The sequence below is a fragment of the Eimeria acervulina genome, genomic scaffold (assembly GCF_000499425.1).
Source record: "Eimeria acervulina Houghton genomic scaffold, Eah_scaff9, whole genome shotgun sequence".
NCBI lineage: Eukaryota > Apicomplexa > Conoidasida > Eucoccidiorida > Eimeriidae > Eimeria > Eimeria acervulina.
Window position 1 is genome coordinate 129,081 of NW_013549532.1, and position 15,250 is coordinate 144,330.

The 15,250-nt window shown below is 49.6% G+C and overlaps 4 protein-coding genes across 4 annotated transcripts; 1 reads left to right on the forward strand and 3 right to left on the reverse strand.

Moving 5' to 3' along the window:
* Positions 1-797: 797 nt before the first annotated feature.
* EAH_00002810 (adenylyl cyclase associated protein, putative) lies at positions 798-2,043 on the reverse strand (the record flags this gene model as incomplete). The annotated part of the gene is made up of 3 exons (XM_013394160.1): positions 798-1,181; positions 1,662-1,780; positions 2,025-2,043. 3 exons carry the CDS (start codon positions 2,041-2,043, stop codon positions 798-800), a joined length of 522 nt encoding a protein of 173 aa, XP_013249614.1.
* A 1,690-nt stretch (positions 2,044-3,733) lies between these two features.
* EAH_00002820 (hypothetical protein, conserved) lies at positions 3,734-4,465 on the reverse strand (the record flags this gene model as incomplete). Its single annotated transcript, XM_013394161.1, has 1 exon — positions 3,734-4,465. The coding sequence occupies one exon, from the start codon at positions 4,463-4,465 to the stop codon at positions 3,734-3,736; it is 732 nt and encodes a 243-aa protein (XP_013249615.1).
* An 859-nt stretch (positions 4,466-5,324) lies between these two features.
* EAH_00002830 (FK506-binding protein 1, putative) lies at positions 5,325-7,938 on the reverse strand (the record flags this gene model as incomplete). Its single annotated transcript, XM_013394162.1, has 5 exons — positions 5,325-5,376; positions 5,804-6,086; positions 6,649-6,851; positions 7,307-7,484; positions 7,635-7,938. 5 exons carry the CDS (start codon positions 7,936-7,938, stop codon positions 5,325-5,327), a joined length of 1,020 nt encoding a protein of 339 aa, XP_013249616.1.
* Positions 7,939-9,703: 1,765 nt separating this feature from the next.
* EAH_00002840 (hypothetical protein, conserved) lies at positions 9,704-13,856 on the forward strand (the record flags this gene model as incomplete). The annotated part of the gene is made up of 11 exons (XM_013394163.1): positions 9,704-9,714; positions 10,484-10,619; positions 10,951-11,082; positions 11,230-11,349; positions 11,596-11,719; positions 11,917-11,999; positions 12,205-12,313; positions 12,515-12,647; positions 13,073-13,154; positions 13,270-13,343; positions 13,514-13,856. 11 exons carry the CDS (start codon positions 9,704-9,706, stop codon positions 13,854-13,856), a joined length of 1,347 nt encoding a protein of 448 aa, XP_013249617.1.
* Between the last annotated feature and the right edge of the window lie 1,394 nt (positions 13,857-15,250).

The window sequence follows — 15,250 nt, forward strand, 5'->3', positions numbered from 1 at the left end:
AAGCGACGAGCGAACAAAACGAATAAATAAATAAATTAAATAAATAAATAAGAAGGAAGCAACCAGCGGCGAAACCAAACAAAGGAAAGCCAACGAAAGAGACAAACAAAAGCAACAGATAACAAGTTGTTATTGTTATTATCACAACAACAATAACAAACAAAGACAGACATAGATAGACAAAGATGGAGAAAAGAGACACAGAACTGTGTTGAGATGACGAAATTCAATTAATAAACGAAGCGAACAAAGAGCAGAATATCTGTCAGTTGAGGCTCTATATATATATATATATATATATATCCATATATATATGTGTATATGATAAATACGTGTATATATATATATATATGAATGCTACAGGTTTATTTGTTTAACTTCTCCCAGCAGCTAAACCTCAGCAATTAATGCAAACACTCCGAAGAGGCGAGAGGCTTTAAACTTTATATTACCAGCACTAGGGAAGCAGCAGCAATTCACAACAAAAGACAGTTTGTAAACATGTTAAGCTGGACGATAGCGTCTAAGCGATAAACAAAAAACTGCGTCAAAGTTGAGGAGACCTTTTCTCATGAAGATCTGCTTAATATTGAGGTGTATTTCCAGTTAAAGACGTAAAATACCCATAGAATGTTTCAAGTGTTTAATTTTACAAAATTGCAAGCGACGAAAAATATAAGGCGGAAAGGCGAACCGCACGGCTATAAATGACGAGGCGCTTGAGGTGAGGCAAAAGAAAGAAGAAAGAAGAAAAGAAAAGAAAAATAAGTAAATGAAGAGATCTATAAAATGAAGCTTCAGCAAGAGTAAAGATCAGAAACACGAGTATGCAGCTTCCCATCGGGTTTCAGCTTATGATGAAACTGTTCAGGAATTGCAATTTCTTGCCAATCGCCTTCTTCTCCTTCAAGCGGCACATTTAAGTTCATTTCTGAAGATTTGCTGCTTGTAATCTCAACTTCTCTGCTTTCATTTGATAGAAATAAATCGACTTTCTGACTCTTGTCTATGGATATCGAAGGCACAGAACCCAACACCTGCAACTTTATCTTCTTGCAATTCACTATCTCCACTGACGCAATCAAACTATTTACACACACCCGCGTGTCGCTACACGAATCCAATATCAACGAATTCATCTTCGGCTCCACCTGAAGGGCCAAACCGCGACAGTCCCGAACCTGAAATCCAAAAAACAACAAACATATGCAAGCAATATATATATATATATATATATATATATATATATATAATATACATATAATATATATATGCACAACAGCAACAGCACATACACATACGCACACACATACACATACATTCATAGGTGGAGTCTGTCATTGGTAATGTATGTAAGCCTGCATGTATGCAGAGATAATAAGCATGTCGCGAATGACTAGGAAGAAGGAGGAAAACAAACTACCCCCTAGAGATGCATAATTAGAACAAGCAAGTGTATGCATGAAAGATACACACACTAAACAAACGCACAAATATGCACTGAAATGCAATCAAAGCCACAGAGGAGTGCTGTAAGTCTGCGGTCTCGGTAACCTTGAAAACCGTGGAGTGAATGTTTTGAACCTTCTGTAGACGAAGTGTGGTTGTTGCTGCTCTGCGTAAGGTTGCAGTGAAGTGGCTCCGGCCCCCTATTTGATCACCTGCACTTTTTGCTTCATTTGGCCCTCAGAAAGTTTCTGAACTTCCGGCGGATTCTCGAACTTCTCTACCAACCAGGTGTCCCGCTCAAGCACTATGCGGGCCCCATTCCCTCCCCCTGCTGCACAGGGGCCACATATAAGCAAAAAAAGAAAGCATTAGAATAAAAAGGGACCAGAAATAAGTGCAAAAAAGCCCCGTAAGAGAGAGGAGGAGGAAGGATTTCCCCAGACAGTGCAGCGCAGTGTGCACTCCATTGCATCGCTCAGACAATATGCCGGTGCTGAAGACGGAGCGAAGGCGTAGAAGGAAAAACTATAAAACAGAGTCGACAAAATAATACTAAGCAAGGTGTTCATGCATACCTGCAGCGCTACCACTCATTTCCTCGAATTCCCAAGAAAAAACGCCCAGAGAGTATAGGGCCAGGTGACGGCTTGGATAAGAGAAACCAAATGAAGGGAATCCTCGCGAAATTGTCGCTTATGTTCGAATTGCTTCGCTTTGAAACCATTCAGTCAACGCTCCCCTCCCGCTGCCAGTGGACAAACCACCCGGAATACGGGGCCCAGACGACCGGGAGAGTAGCGACTGGCAGGGGCAGAAGAGACTATTCCACACTCCTCAACAATCTGGAAAACCAGTTTCTCAAAAATGCACAAATACGTCCCGCAAGCAAATTCGAGCTGGAGGGCAATGCAGGCAATTCTCCGTGAGCAGTTGATGATTAGGCGAGGCACAAATAATGCCAATTGCATCATCGAGTCACTTGCTACACCTTCACGTTTTCAAGGACTCGGGAAATGAAACATTATTTTTCAACAGCTAGAAGTCCCATATCTTGTTTCGAGTCCCATTGGAATACTTGAAAACGTGAACAGAAGAGGATAATCCATTCGCTGCAGCTTTCCGCGCACGCCGAAGTTGCTGCTTTCCGTGGGCAGATACACTAATTCATATGCATCACGGACGAGAAAACTTTAGGAGGGCATTAAAGGATTAGGCTTCACGTGGAGACCTTCAGATTGGGCCAGTAGCCAATATATTCCTTCCGCACACGCATATGAGCCCTAAACAGCAGCGCCTTGACATTCACGCACAGACGGTTAAACGTAGCAACAATCGCTTAGCGAACTTTGTTTTTGCTTTTTTTCGTGATGCTTAGAGTCCACGATTAGTTTTATAACTTCACACAGATTGTGGGAGAGAGTGTGGAAGAAAGCAAAACTGCGTGGGATGGAACCGCAGCTCTAAATTGGATGGGCGTCCTTTAGTCATTTAATGTTCTCACTTTTTAATATCAATAGCAATGTGCATTTTGTGCCGCTTCGGATTTTTGGACGCCCAACTATTTAGCGTCGTTCGGCCAAGGCTTCCTTCTTTTCAAACACACCAGCTTGTGACCTAGTTGAACGCCCCAGGAAATATTCTTCAGAAGCGGCAATGTTCCAAAAAGTCCATAAGCCAGGAGAGAGTAGAGTGAATTGTTGGAAGATTTCGGAACGAGCTGGCTCTGCATTTCGTTGGAAGCTCCATGCACGTTGCAAAACTTCTTTCGGCTTTTCAGTGGAGGCATTACTTTCCTTTGCTGGAGATGGGATCTACCTCTCACGCATCTTTTTGTGTGCACAGCTGCAAGTAGTACAGAACTATGCTTTTTGTAATGTGGCATGTTCCAAGGTGCGAGACGAACTTCTTTGAAGGCAGCACTACGCTGGAGGGGCTTTTGAATTAGCTGTAGGACACATATAGACAATGCTGAGCTTTCTCAAAGAAAAAAAGTTCTTCAGGGGAAAGACGTTTCTCGGGATGGATTGGTCTGGAGTTAGCGCCTCTGTGACTGGTAATGCTTCCAAGGAGAGTGTGGTAGCGCCACGAAGGAATGGCAAGGGCACCCCAGTAGAACGGTTGGGTAGATGCAGTGAACATCTTTGCCACTGCCTCTGCATTGAGTAAAGGGAGCACACTTAGTGCCTCACCAGTCCGAACAGCTCCGAAGTCGTCTCATTACGGTCTCTTGAAGCCGCTTTCCGGGCTCCCGCCAAGGCGCCACCCACCATGCAGGACTCCTGTGTTAGTTGTAGTTCTTGAGGTCTTCTACGCTTACGGCGTAGTCGATACTTGGGAACCGAACAAGAGGGGCACCAGGCGTCGATTCGTCAATGTCAGCATGGAACCCTGCGGCCGCCAAGACAGGGGTCAGAGCAACAAGGGGAAGAAGAGCTTCAATGGCGCTGTCTTTGCTGACTTTAGAGATCCAAGATGTTTCAGCAGACTCGCTGACGGACTGCAAAAGCTCAGAATTCTTCGCGGCGTCCTCCTCGGTAAGCTGCTGCTTCTCCATGCTCGTTGCTGGAGCTTTCGTTTCCTTAGAAGCTTCTACGCTTGGGGCTGCTGCAGGAGCTCCACTGTCAGGGGCACCTGCAATGATCTTCTCAGTGGCCGCTTCGGCCTTCACTGCTCGAGCATCAGTCTGGCTCGCCATTACTTCTTGTCCAGGAGCTCCTGAGTCGGCTTGCTGCGTTTGTTCAGCAAGTTCCCTCACGACCTCGGCCTTTGGAGTCAGGTCTGCAGAGCCGCTTGTAGCGCTAGCGCTCAGTTCATCTCCGCCGGAAGGAGCGTCAGATCCAACTGCAGCTTCAACAGTTGCTGCAATGTTTGCCGGAACAGCGGCTTCCGGCGTGTTCGTTCCAAAGAACATGCCCGACAGCATTGACGCCGAAAGGATCTTGCTCTGGCCAGGCGTCACATGGCTTGTTACGACGGTGGAAAGGACAAAGGCGATAGGGACAAAAGTGAGCTTCATTTTCAGTCGTTGGAGCATGAAAGGGAATGCCGGAAGTTCTATGAGGGTTTTAATGAAAATGCGCAGACGCTCGCCCATGGCATGTAACTGCCTGCGGTGTCGTGACACCACAAAATGGAAGCTCTGCATCGTCCGTACTGTTCATCAGTCTTTGAAAGTGTGCTCGCGGCAGGCGAGTACAGCTGCTATTGGTATAAACGGGCCGAACAATTTCGGAATAGGGACTGGTTTTATGCAACTCCCATAGCTAAACAAGAATAGTTCTGTAGTTCAGAGTAGCGGAGGAGCAAAGGTCTTGCGATCATCCTAACGTCAAGACGATCGCACCAATACCTTTGTCCCGGCAATCAGCTTGCCAAAAGGCGAGCATCGCTTTCGTGGCTCACCTCCCAGTTTCCTGTACACCATTACCTGCTCTAAATAGCGGAGCGAATCCCGCAGTGGCTGCATTCCTTGGTGGAGCAAATGCGAAAATAAACAAGTGTGGAAATACCACAACTTATTACTAGCTATTGCGGCACAAGGAGTCTGCAACAAAGAGCATGGAGCACATCCCTCAACATTCCTGATACTAGCTTCGGAGGGTATGCGCACAGCCCGCAAAACAAGGAAGGCGAGACCCACGGAAGACGCCTTTATATCGGTGTTGTGAGCAAAGGCGTTCGGCGATTTCAAAGAACCGCACATTCAAGAAGGAATACTGTGAAGAGTCGCTTGCTTCCCTTCCCTGAGGCGAAACCTTGAGAGGTCGAAGGCAGGACTGCCAACGAGGGCTACAAAAGTTCCGCGCGCTGGGATGCAAGCATGGGCCTGCGATGCATTTCACTGTATCTGTAGGCACTCAATTTCAAACTGTAGGTCAGCGTTGGCCGGGATACCCCATGCTGGGAACCCAGTCGCGCCGTACCCCACTGCACACAAGACAAGCAATCAATTGCAGATTGTTTCATGAGTACTGCACTTGGTAGTGTTTCTCAAACGTCCATTCAGTAGAAGTCCACTGAGCTCACTCTTTGCTGGAATGTAGATCATGCGTGTTTCCCCCAAATTCATGCCAAGTACGCCTTGATCCCACCCGGCTATCACTTGGCCAAGCCCTGCTTGCCATGTGAAGGGCTGCAAACAAAGACGTCACGAGAAGTCAGTGATCGGCACGCAATGAAGGCTAGATGTTCCAAGGAAGACCGCACGAACGTGTCAACCTATTTCCATGCCACTGTGACTGGCATAGGCGTGAAATGCACCGTTCAACTCCTCCTATAAGCAAATCCTGCATGGGGGATATTTGAGGGCCTTATAAGGACCTAATATACCTGCTGGCCTGGGTCCTTCGTTGACCAGAACTTCTTCGTGGTGCCGTCAGCACCCAGTACTGAACCTGTCGCATGGACAGTAACACGCTGCCCTTTCGCAACTGTTGGTCCGGACCCAGGCTTGACAACTGACGTCTTGAGCTCTGTAAGTGGAGACATGATAAGCACTGAAGATTGCGAAGGACTCGTCTGAGTGTTGGCTGAGCTTGGAAAGACAAGCTGCGCGGAGCGCGCAAAAAGTTCCTGAATACCAATCGGAAATGGCGAGCCAGACTGCGGCCTCAGTACGTACGTCAGCAAGAAAAAACCTACGACAAGAGAAACAATAAATATGCACGAAATGAGGTAAAACTTAGCTCGGTTTCCACTTGTCGAGCGCCTGGGCCTCCCAGATTGCACTGGGGATTCCGTAGCGGGGGGTGTGGCGCTGCGGCGTGCATCGGCTCTGTGGCGGGGATTCTTGTCCTGCCATTTTCCCTCCATTGTGTGTTAATTGCCTTACTAATAGGAAGCTAGGTTTCTGGAAACAAAATGTTCTTTCTTCATGAGGTATGTCCTTGACGGCCGGCACTGGTGAACAGCCCCTGGCACAGAAAAGCAGCCCACCACCATGCAGCCCGGTAAGAAGGGACGCGTTATTGTTTTCAAGATTCCTATTGGGGTTGTGATGCATGATATTGCATATCTTGCATCCATTATATGCCATGCGCCCTTTGAGACTAGCACACGACAGTACTAACAGTCTGGCTTCTGTATGGAAATTAATTCCCCCGTATAGACTGGGTAGGACGAGGTTACAGGTTTGCCACACTCTGTCTGCGTGCAAGAATTTCCAGTTGATTGCAGTAGGGGTATCTACAACCTAGATACCTGTGACGCCAAGGAAGGAGGTCTCCAATCCCGAAACTAGGATCCTCGAACTCAACTGAGGAAAACCGCGAGCTGCAGTAGTGACGAGGGCGTAAGAGCCCCCAAAAAGCAACAGTATTTCCCCACCAGTTCCCATTCGACCTGGCCAAAGGGTTGCTGCTGGGACGAGACGGCCTGTTATGAGTTGCAGAGCACAACTGGTACTGCCAGCAGACCCTCGTGAATCCACAACGAAGTGCCCCACTGCTCCGTGAAATCATCACTGTACGCAGTTGATGAACATTTGCATGGCCTTCAGTAGGATATCTGCACGCAAGCAGAACCCCATGTTCGAACATCAGACAAGCCATGTTACATCGGCCTGCCCTAGTCTCGCACTAGCACTGCATCCCGCCGTGCGTCAGGTAGGTCAGCAATCACCGACAAGGCGAGCTTCTGCCGCACGTGCTGCTTCTTCGCCGGGTGCGATTCCTGCGGTTCCATCAGTTCCTCACGCTGTGCCTCTGACTGCTCCACCCGTTGCTGCTGCATCTCTTTCTGCTGCGTCTCATGCTGTTGCGCTGTTTCTCGCTAGAGCCCCCTGCTGTTCGGGCGGAAGGTTCCTGTTCCTACTGCTGCTGATCCTTGTTCTTTTGGTCCCATCTGATATGCTTTTTACCTGTTGTGTTGTTGCTGTTGCTTTCCTCGCTGCTGCCGTTGCCTCCGTCTGTGGTGGTCCCGCAGTCTCTCCACGCAGCAGCAAAAAACTGTTGCTGTAGCACTCCACATCCCCTTAATTAAGAACTTAAGTGAATCGAAGACAATAATACCCGAACTTCTCCAAGAGCTGTCATAGTCTGAACACGCCACCGACAAGAAGCAGATGAGGCAGCTTCGCCTGTGTTGCATAGACTGATCCTGGTGCAATTGCCCGAGCTGCCTTCAACAGAGATAACTCCACGGCTTCGAGGACCATGTCTCCATTGTTTTCTGCAACGCCTCTGTACCGCGTAGGAGTCTCCTCGTTCCTCTGCCCTCTTGGGCACTGACTTCGGTCGTATCATTGTAGATGATGCGAGTACTGTTAGAAGCGGCGAAATGTGCACTATCCTGTTGCCTCCCATCATATGCACCTCCATGGTGCCGTCTCCAGGCCTCATTTGCTCCCTGCACTGTGTCATCCACGATATGTCTAAATTTACGTCGTGGTGTATTGCTCCCAAGTAAAAGCTCCGTATGATGGTAGTATGGTTCTCCTCTTATTTGGGGATTTATCTGATGTCCACCCTTTTGCCAGATCCTGTCCGCCATCGGCGAAGCGTTGTCGCAGAAACTGCGCATGTACGTTGCGCCTCCTCGCCGTAGCTCCAGACACCAGTTACACTTCTTAACTCAAGGCAGGTAGCACTGGCACCTCACGAATATTACAACGAACCTGAATCATTGGAGAGTTCACTAGAGGTGGATCTGCAGATGGGGCCGTCACCTCCTGCTCGTCCATCACTGCGCCCTAATCTGTGTGGAAGCCACCGCGTTTCTCGAGACTTTTGTTTGTTCCTTTGGCCATGTTGTTTCTTAGCCCTTTCGATGAAGTTGCGACCCTGAAGTACGCCAGTTCTGCTAATTGCAAAAGATGTAGAATCGCCGCACGGTAAGTTCTCGCAGCGTTCTGATTGCTGAATTCAGCGGCTGGGGTCTGCGATCAATACCTGTCTCATTTACATAGCCACTTTATTCCTCTTCAAATAATTTGCTTGGTGGTGGTATTTTTCCCCTCACTTCGGTGAACTATCCCATTTCCTCGTCTGGCTGCACCGTTTTGCCCTTTCGTTCCCTCTTCGTGGTCCAGCAGCTCTATCAATAGGCCCACCTGTTTAAGTTTTCGCATTTCGCCCATAGCCTATTCCCTTTTCAACATGTTAGCAAACCTACGTCGCGTAGTAAACATGCCGAAAGGATATAATGAACCCGATGCGCACCTGAAAAGTGGCTCCCTTGCGAATGCATAGGCACCAATATCGTGCCTCCCCCTTGTGAAAACGAAGATGCCAATACCAACAGTCGCTCCTCGGATGAACTTTGCAGGCGGAAATACAACTCTAGCGAAGCAAGGATCTAATCCACTGCTTCCTCATTGCGGCTCCCGTCATATCTGGACGTAGGTTAGAGGCGGACGTTTGCCCTTGCAGGCATTTCTCTCTGGGTGGGATGTAGATGCTGCGCAAGTGTCAACGCTACAGGGCCCCAAACCGTTAGAAGCTTCCACACCAGAGGGCACATCCTGATAAATCTCAGTGATGACAGAGGCGAACAGACTGATGTTCGGGAGAAAGATTTCCTCAGTCTCCAGTGTTTTTTTTTGAATAATTGAAACACCTTCGGTTTTAGTCACTGGATTGCTATGCACCAGGCTTCCCACTGTCGGGGTGGAGTTCGTTCCTCGCGCCTGTCCCGATGAATCATGCGGCGCTACCGAGTGCAAACGCCCGTTAACGATCGTATTCGTCGACCTCCGTGTACCGCGATCGAGTCAGAAAGCTTATGTAGGACTGTTTAAGAAACACCTCATATCCTCTACAAAATCAGACGTTCTGGGCATACCGGCCCAACGGCCTGGGGCTGGGGGCAGAGAAGGCTGCATGATAGTAGTTGCAGCTAGTGCTGCCAGGCACCTTCACATGCAAACACAGTCAGAACCCCTTCTGCTGCCCTCGCTAACACTGTACAGAATTGTTGTAGCTCTGCTTGCATGCACGCTGCATACTAAGGCCGAGTCAGTGTTCATGTACGAACTTGCGACAGTCCATGCACCATCGTGCTACGCCTTACATTGCACCAGGAGAGATGATTGCGTTTTTGACGAGGGCAAAAGGAAATGCTCCACTGATTTTGCTGGAAATGAAGCATTTATTGGCTTAGGAGTAGAATTTACATTTTGCCTCCGGATAAACGCGTGGCCTGCGGAAGCGTGGCAGCACATGCAGCAGTAGTGGCGATCGCGGCTATGCCATGTATCTACCCCAGCAGAGCTCGCTGGTGGGTTGCTTGTATGTGAAGGAAGTGTTTCACTTTCAAAATGCATGGAAAGTAAGTAAGCAGAGATTGGGGCACCTCGCATGCTTGTTTTATTCCAGCCCCAACGGTGACGATCGAGTTCTGAAGAGCTGCCGGTCTGAGAGCTCGATAGCTGGGCTGGAGTCCTCTCTGTGTTGGCTGAATGACCACTTCGTCTTCTTTTAAAGTTGTTGGCGGTTGTTTGTTTATGCTAGTAACTTTTCCCCCTCCGCTCCTTGGGAAGCAGCTGAAGTCCAACAGTAGCGAAGCCGTACGCCAGCAGCCACCTGGCTAGGGATGAGATGAACTTTGTTCTCCTGCCGCCTTCATAGTCGTTGGCGCTGCATATTGGTCCAATTTACAATAAATTTCTCGGAATGGCCGCATGTGTAGGTTCAAATAGCACCGTAACACACCCAAATTGACTGCGAAGGGCTGAAGAGGCCGACTGACCACCACCGGCCAGCCCGGACGGAACGGGAAACTCCCCCAAAAGGCGGAACAAAGATTCGGGCGGAGATTGCCGAAGCATTGTTCTTCTTAACGGCTCCCCCTGAGAGTTAGGGAGGCTCTACTCAAGACTGGCTGGCCCTCCGACCCCGTTTCTGAGCGCCTCGGTGCAACCAGGGCGCCAACGAATGCGTCTACAGCTCTTTGTATAGCAGGTCCCCGGATAAGGGTCCCCACACGCTTTGTGATTTGGTATAGCTAAGTCACGTTGGGAGAGGTCCTGGGTGGCTTTCGGGGGACTTTTCTGTTTCCGTCCTCGTATGAAGGGCTTCCTCTCCTACCATATGCTCAGATTTCTGCCAAGGCATTTGAGCGGAAGGTTGTTTCGTGTGAGTGAGAACTGGAAGTTCTTCAAGGAGTGGCGGCCGTACTGCGACTCTCTCTCGGTTCTTACCTTTACCGCGGGAATTCAAGTGTGGTCTTTGGAGGTACTTCGGTATTCCAGGCCTTTTGACGATGGCGCTTCAGGTGCGGCAGGGTAGACTCCATCTCTGTTTATTCCCTTTCCCTTTGCTTCAATAAGTCGCATAAGCTGTCTACTGATCCGCATGTTGCGCTTCGTTTGGTCCCGTTTAATACCGCCAGTGGCCATCCTTCAATTTTCCACTCCCTGCTGGTTGCTGTGATCGTACTTATTTCTAGTTCTTATCATTATGCTTATGGGCCGTTTTTGGCTCCGCTGCTTTTTATGTGCCTTTGCATTTCGTTTTGCTTCTGGGCGGACGATTCGTTGTTGAGTGTACATGGTCTTTCCTTCAGGATTTGTACTGCCTGGCGTACGCCCCTCTCCAGGGCACTTGCTTGATGGATCTGGAGGAGGATGACTACGCACCAGAGACCCTGCAGAAGGAAATAAAGTTCCTGCAGAAGTTTACGTCAACGAGCCTGGAAGTTAGCTTCCCAGTCTCCACAGGACACCTTGTCCCATGCACAAGCTGTGCCATTTGTTGAGGTTGTTTGTTGCTGCAGCCAACTTGCGTTTGCATCTGTGTTTGTCAACTCCATGTGGGCGTGCTTTCGGCTCTGTTCTGCCCGTAGGCCTTCAGCAAGTTCTTTGAAAAGGCAGACATTTCCAGCGCTGAAGGGGCGGCAGCGCTGTATTGCATGACGTCCTTCTTCAACCGCCTGCAGGTCGTCTCACTGCGTGCCGGCACACTGGTGAGCTTGCTGCGTTGTTGATTTGTGCTATGCAATGCCCAGATATTGGGTACTTCGGGTTTGTATGGATGATCTGTTCCTGATGACGGCGAACAGTGTGCTTAAGCGCAGAAACTGAGATACGCCACCTGCTTCCGTAACCAGTGTAGAGTACTGTTTTCTCTTATGGCATTCGACTGCTGCTGGCAGTCGGCGGCTAATTTATTTGCTACTTGCTTCGCTGCGCTGGTGTGGTGTGGGTTGCAGGCGGGAGAGCTGATGGCGCTAAAGAAAGTCGACTACCATGACACCCTAAAGAGTCTTACTTCAAAAGCAAAGGCAGAAGGACTTCACCCCGAAGACACTCGCCTGGAGGACATTGTCGAAACAGGTACATTACGCATTTTCGATTCCCTTGACCAGGCCTTTTAGAGTATTTGGCCTCCTTTTTCACATGGGCTTTCTCATTTCCGTTTTCTCTCATGTAGTCGGCAGCCCTACCTTTTTGTTTGCCAACTCAGTTTATGCAAAGTTGGGGCTGCGGGTTTCGGGATAATCAAACCAAATGCCTTTGGTGCGGCGTTGCAGATAAGGAGGCGGAATGGGATTTCCCCGCCGCAGGAAAGGGGAAGGTGGAGTTTAGACACTCCGTATCAATGGTTGCACCCAGGGTAGGAAACACTTTTCCATGTTGCTTTTTCGCTGAATGTTCACGACTTTGCCACCTTAAGCTCGTCGTGACAAGGTACCACATTGGTCCGGCCGGTCATGGTGGTAGGCAGGATCGAATGTGTGCCACATGGCTGTCGAATCTCAGACAGAACCAAACAGCACACACAGGAAGCAATTTGCTTGCTGCCGTTAACTTGTGCGCAGGACTACGAAAAAGATGAAGCAGCTCAAGTGTCTCATCAGCCAGTCAAGCCGGAGTTCACAAGGAAGAAGGTGCGGAAGGCAACGGGGTACGCCAAGTTCAACTTCTCGGGTACGTCTACCGCGAAATGCGGCGTAGGGGGCGGGAGAATGGAAAGGAAGGACCCTGTTTTCTGAGCCAATGATCATGCTATAATGCGCTATGACGAGCAGCAGCGGATTGCAGCGTTAGGTCTGCTGGGATATGATGGAATCGACGGGTGCGCGTGTTTGTTAAGTGAGTGCCTGTGTACGTTTATGCATTGTTCTTCAGCTGATGATCTTCAGGATTCGGCGAACAAGTCGGATGATGACACGGAAGAAACGAACGTCGGAAGCCAAAGCTCCTCGTCAAAGACGGTTCGCATGCAACCAGATGCCCGCTGGACTTTCACCTTGGGTTCCGTGTACTTTTCGTGTTTTCTCGGGAAATGCATTAGCTAGGCAGGCAGTGTTATGGAGAAATAGTCTCTGTCTGCTGGTTTATTATCAGCTACGACGAAAGGTTACTGAATGCTGGTGCACAGTAGTTCCAGCATCTGAACTTTGCCGAGTTCTCATTTTACCTCTTTTTCTGGTTGTTGCAGCCAAGTTCAGTCGCAAGCGAATCCCGGCCCTCATCAGCAAAGAAAATGGACGACGGTCCCTTTTCCTACCTCTGCTGTTTCTGCCAGTACGTGTTGCACATTCAGCCGGGTAGAGGATAATGCGTTTTGCCGAGCTGGCTTGCTCTTTGTAGCAGAGCGAAGCGCCGTCATATGCTGCACCTGAAAGGCTGGGTTTTATGGCATGCGACTAACGGTTGAGGATTTGTTGCTTGCTGCCGCTGCAGAAACGGAAGTGCGGGCTCAACTGAGAACGAGGTGGTCAGGCGCGGCTCTTCAGTGTCGTTGGGGACTGTGCAGGAAATTCAGGTATGAGCTATATCTGCCTCCTCTGAGAATACGGGCAGTGCAACTAAAGCGATATGATAAGCGCGTTGAGCTGAATAGGGGCGGTGAATGCAACTGGCGTTTTTTTGGTACGCAGGATAAAGATGCAGACGCAAACTGGCACGACTCAGAGCGCCATTCAGGCCGTTACACCCGCATTCGTGGGCGCATGTGCGTTCTTTTACTATTTACTGTCTTTCTCCCTTCACTTATATATTAAATTGGTGTAGACTACATGCTTTCCGTTAGCGGCCGATCTCCAATGATGGTTAGCGAAGTTGGCGCCAATGTAGCTGCTAGTGAGTCGCTGTGGATGAGATGCTTGCGTTGTTTGTGGGCAGACCAACGGGCCACGCTTCCCTCATGAAGTCGAGCAGCGACGACATGCTGGACGTGTTGCTTGCCGAGGATTCTGAAGAAGGTCGTCGCGCGCGCGAATTGCTGCTGCACAACACGGAACTGAACTCTTCGTCTCCTCCTGTCTCTGTTCGCTCGTGGAGTTCCGAATCCAAGGAGTTCCCTAGGGTGTCCGTCGGCGCAGCGAAAGGTTCATTTGGAGAAGCAGGCGCCGATGCGAACCACATGCTCGGTGGAGGGGACAAAAAGGTCTCCGGTTCCCGATCTGCCTCCTGCTCAGGGAATGCCCTGTCCATTATCGAGTGTCACCTCAGCCCCAGCAGTTGAACCGTAGGGAGCGAGGGCTTCATACTCGTGCACCACACTACACAAAGCCGACGCAGTACGAGCAGATGGTAATAAACAAGGCCTCCGGGAAAGGGACTGCTGAGGAATTGAATGGAAGTTCGCAGCGGGGCGGCTGCCGTTAAGCTGAAGGCAGGGGGTTTCTCCGCGGACGGTTGGTGTTGCATTACACGTTGGTTACCAGCCGCTGAACCGTTACTCGTTCCATTGAAGCCGCATCAATTGAAGTGCATAGTTCTTTTGTTCTTTGATTTAAGTGCGTCGGGCGACTTGCCTCGCATTTGCTGCGTTTTGCCTCCACACTCACATTAGGGGTGTCAATATCGCCACAGTATTTCGTTAGATGCTACGCATGGAAAGCCCTGGGCAGCCAAGCACCTAGCCTGTGGGCCTTAAACAAACTACTCAAGGCGCCAGTGTGAAGTGCAGCCTTTGCTCGCTTGCTAGCTTTCTTGTCTTGTAGCTGTTGCTGGCTTTGCTGCTGTGGCAGCAAGCCATGCCTTTGCTGGCTGCAAGCTACCTTTTTCGAGTGCCTAAGTGAGGGTGTCTCACTTTTTCACTGTGCCCGATGTGGAGCTGGTTGCAATGAACAGCCCACTTAGGGGATAATGCGTGGAAAGACAGTCAACTAGGCCCAGCGACTGCACTTTCAGCAGCATCGCAGTTTGGTTATGTTGAAGCGTTTCTCTGAGCCGTGCTGCACCGATGGCTATCGGGACAGCACCGAATCGTTCAGTAGAATGGAAAGAACACTTGCACAAGACCAGCACGGCCTGTGAGCGAGTCCGAAGGCCGATTGTTGCACACTTCGGTCGTTGCAGAAAACAAATTTTGATTCCCTCGCATGCCGACCAAATTTGTAAGAAGAGTCCTCGACCACAACGGAGTGCCGACAGCTGCAGTGCAGTCGGAGACTTGATCTAGGAGTTTGTCTAGAGGTGCTAATATCTCCTTCAACTTCCACGTTTCTTGATCACAGTGACAAGCGGCTGCGCTGGCTGGGCGAGGAAGCGGCGTGCCACGAATTGTAGTACACCCTGCTTCTGCACTTGGTGCAAGGCATCTCCGGAACAAAGCATTGCCAACTCCCCTTTTTTGCTTGTGCTAGGAGTGTAGAAAACTGTTAAGCGTTTCTTCAGCCTTCTGTAGGCAGCCTGCGCCGAAATAGAAATACGCGTACAACTCCCGTTACAAACAATGCCTCGCCCTCTGCTTCAACTGGGCGTGATCACTAAAAGGCTCTTTCCATTCCTCTATCGATGGCCAGTTGTCATTTTTCCAGAGTTGTGGATTCTGCGGAGACGTCACCCCTAGCAATTCGGCACAGTGAAGGCACTGGCGTAGGCACAATTTGTTGAGCGCCTGTTCCTGCCTTT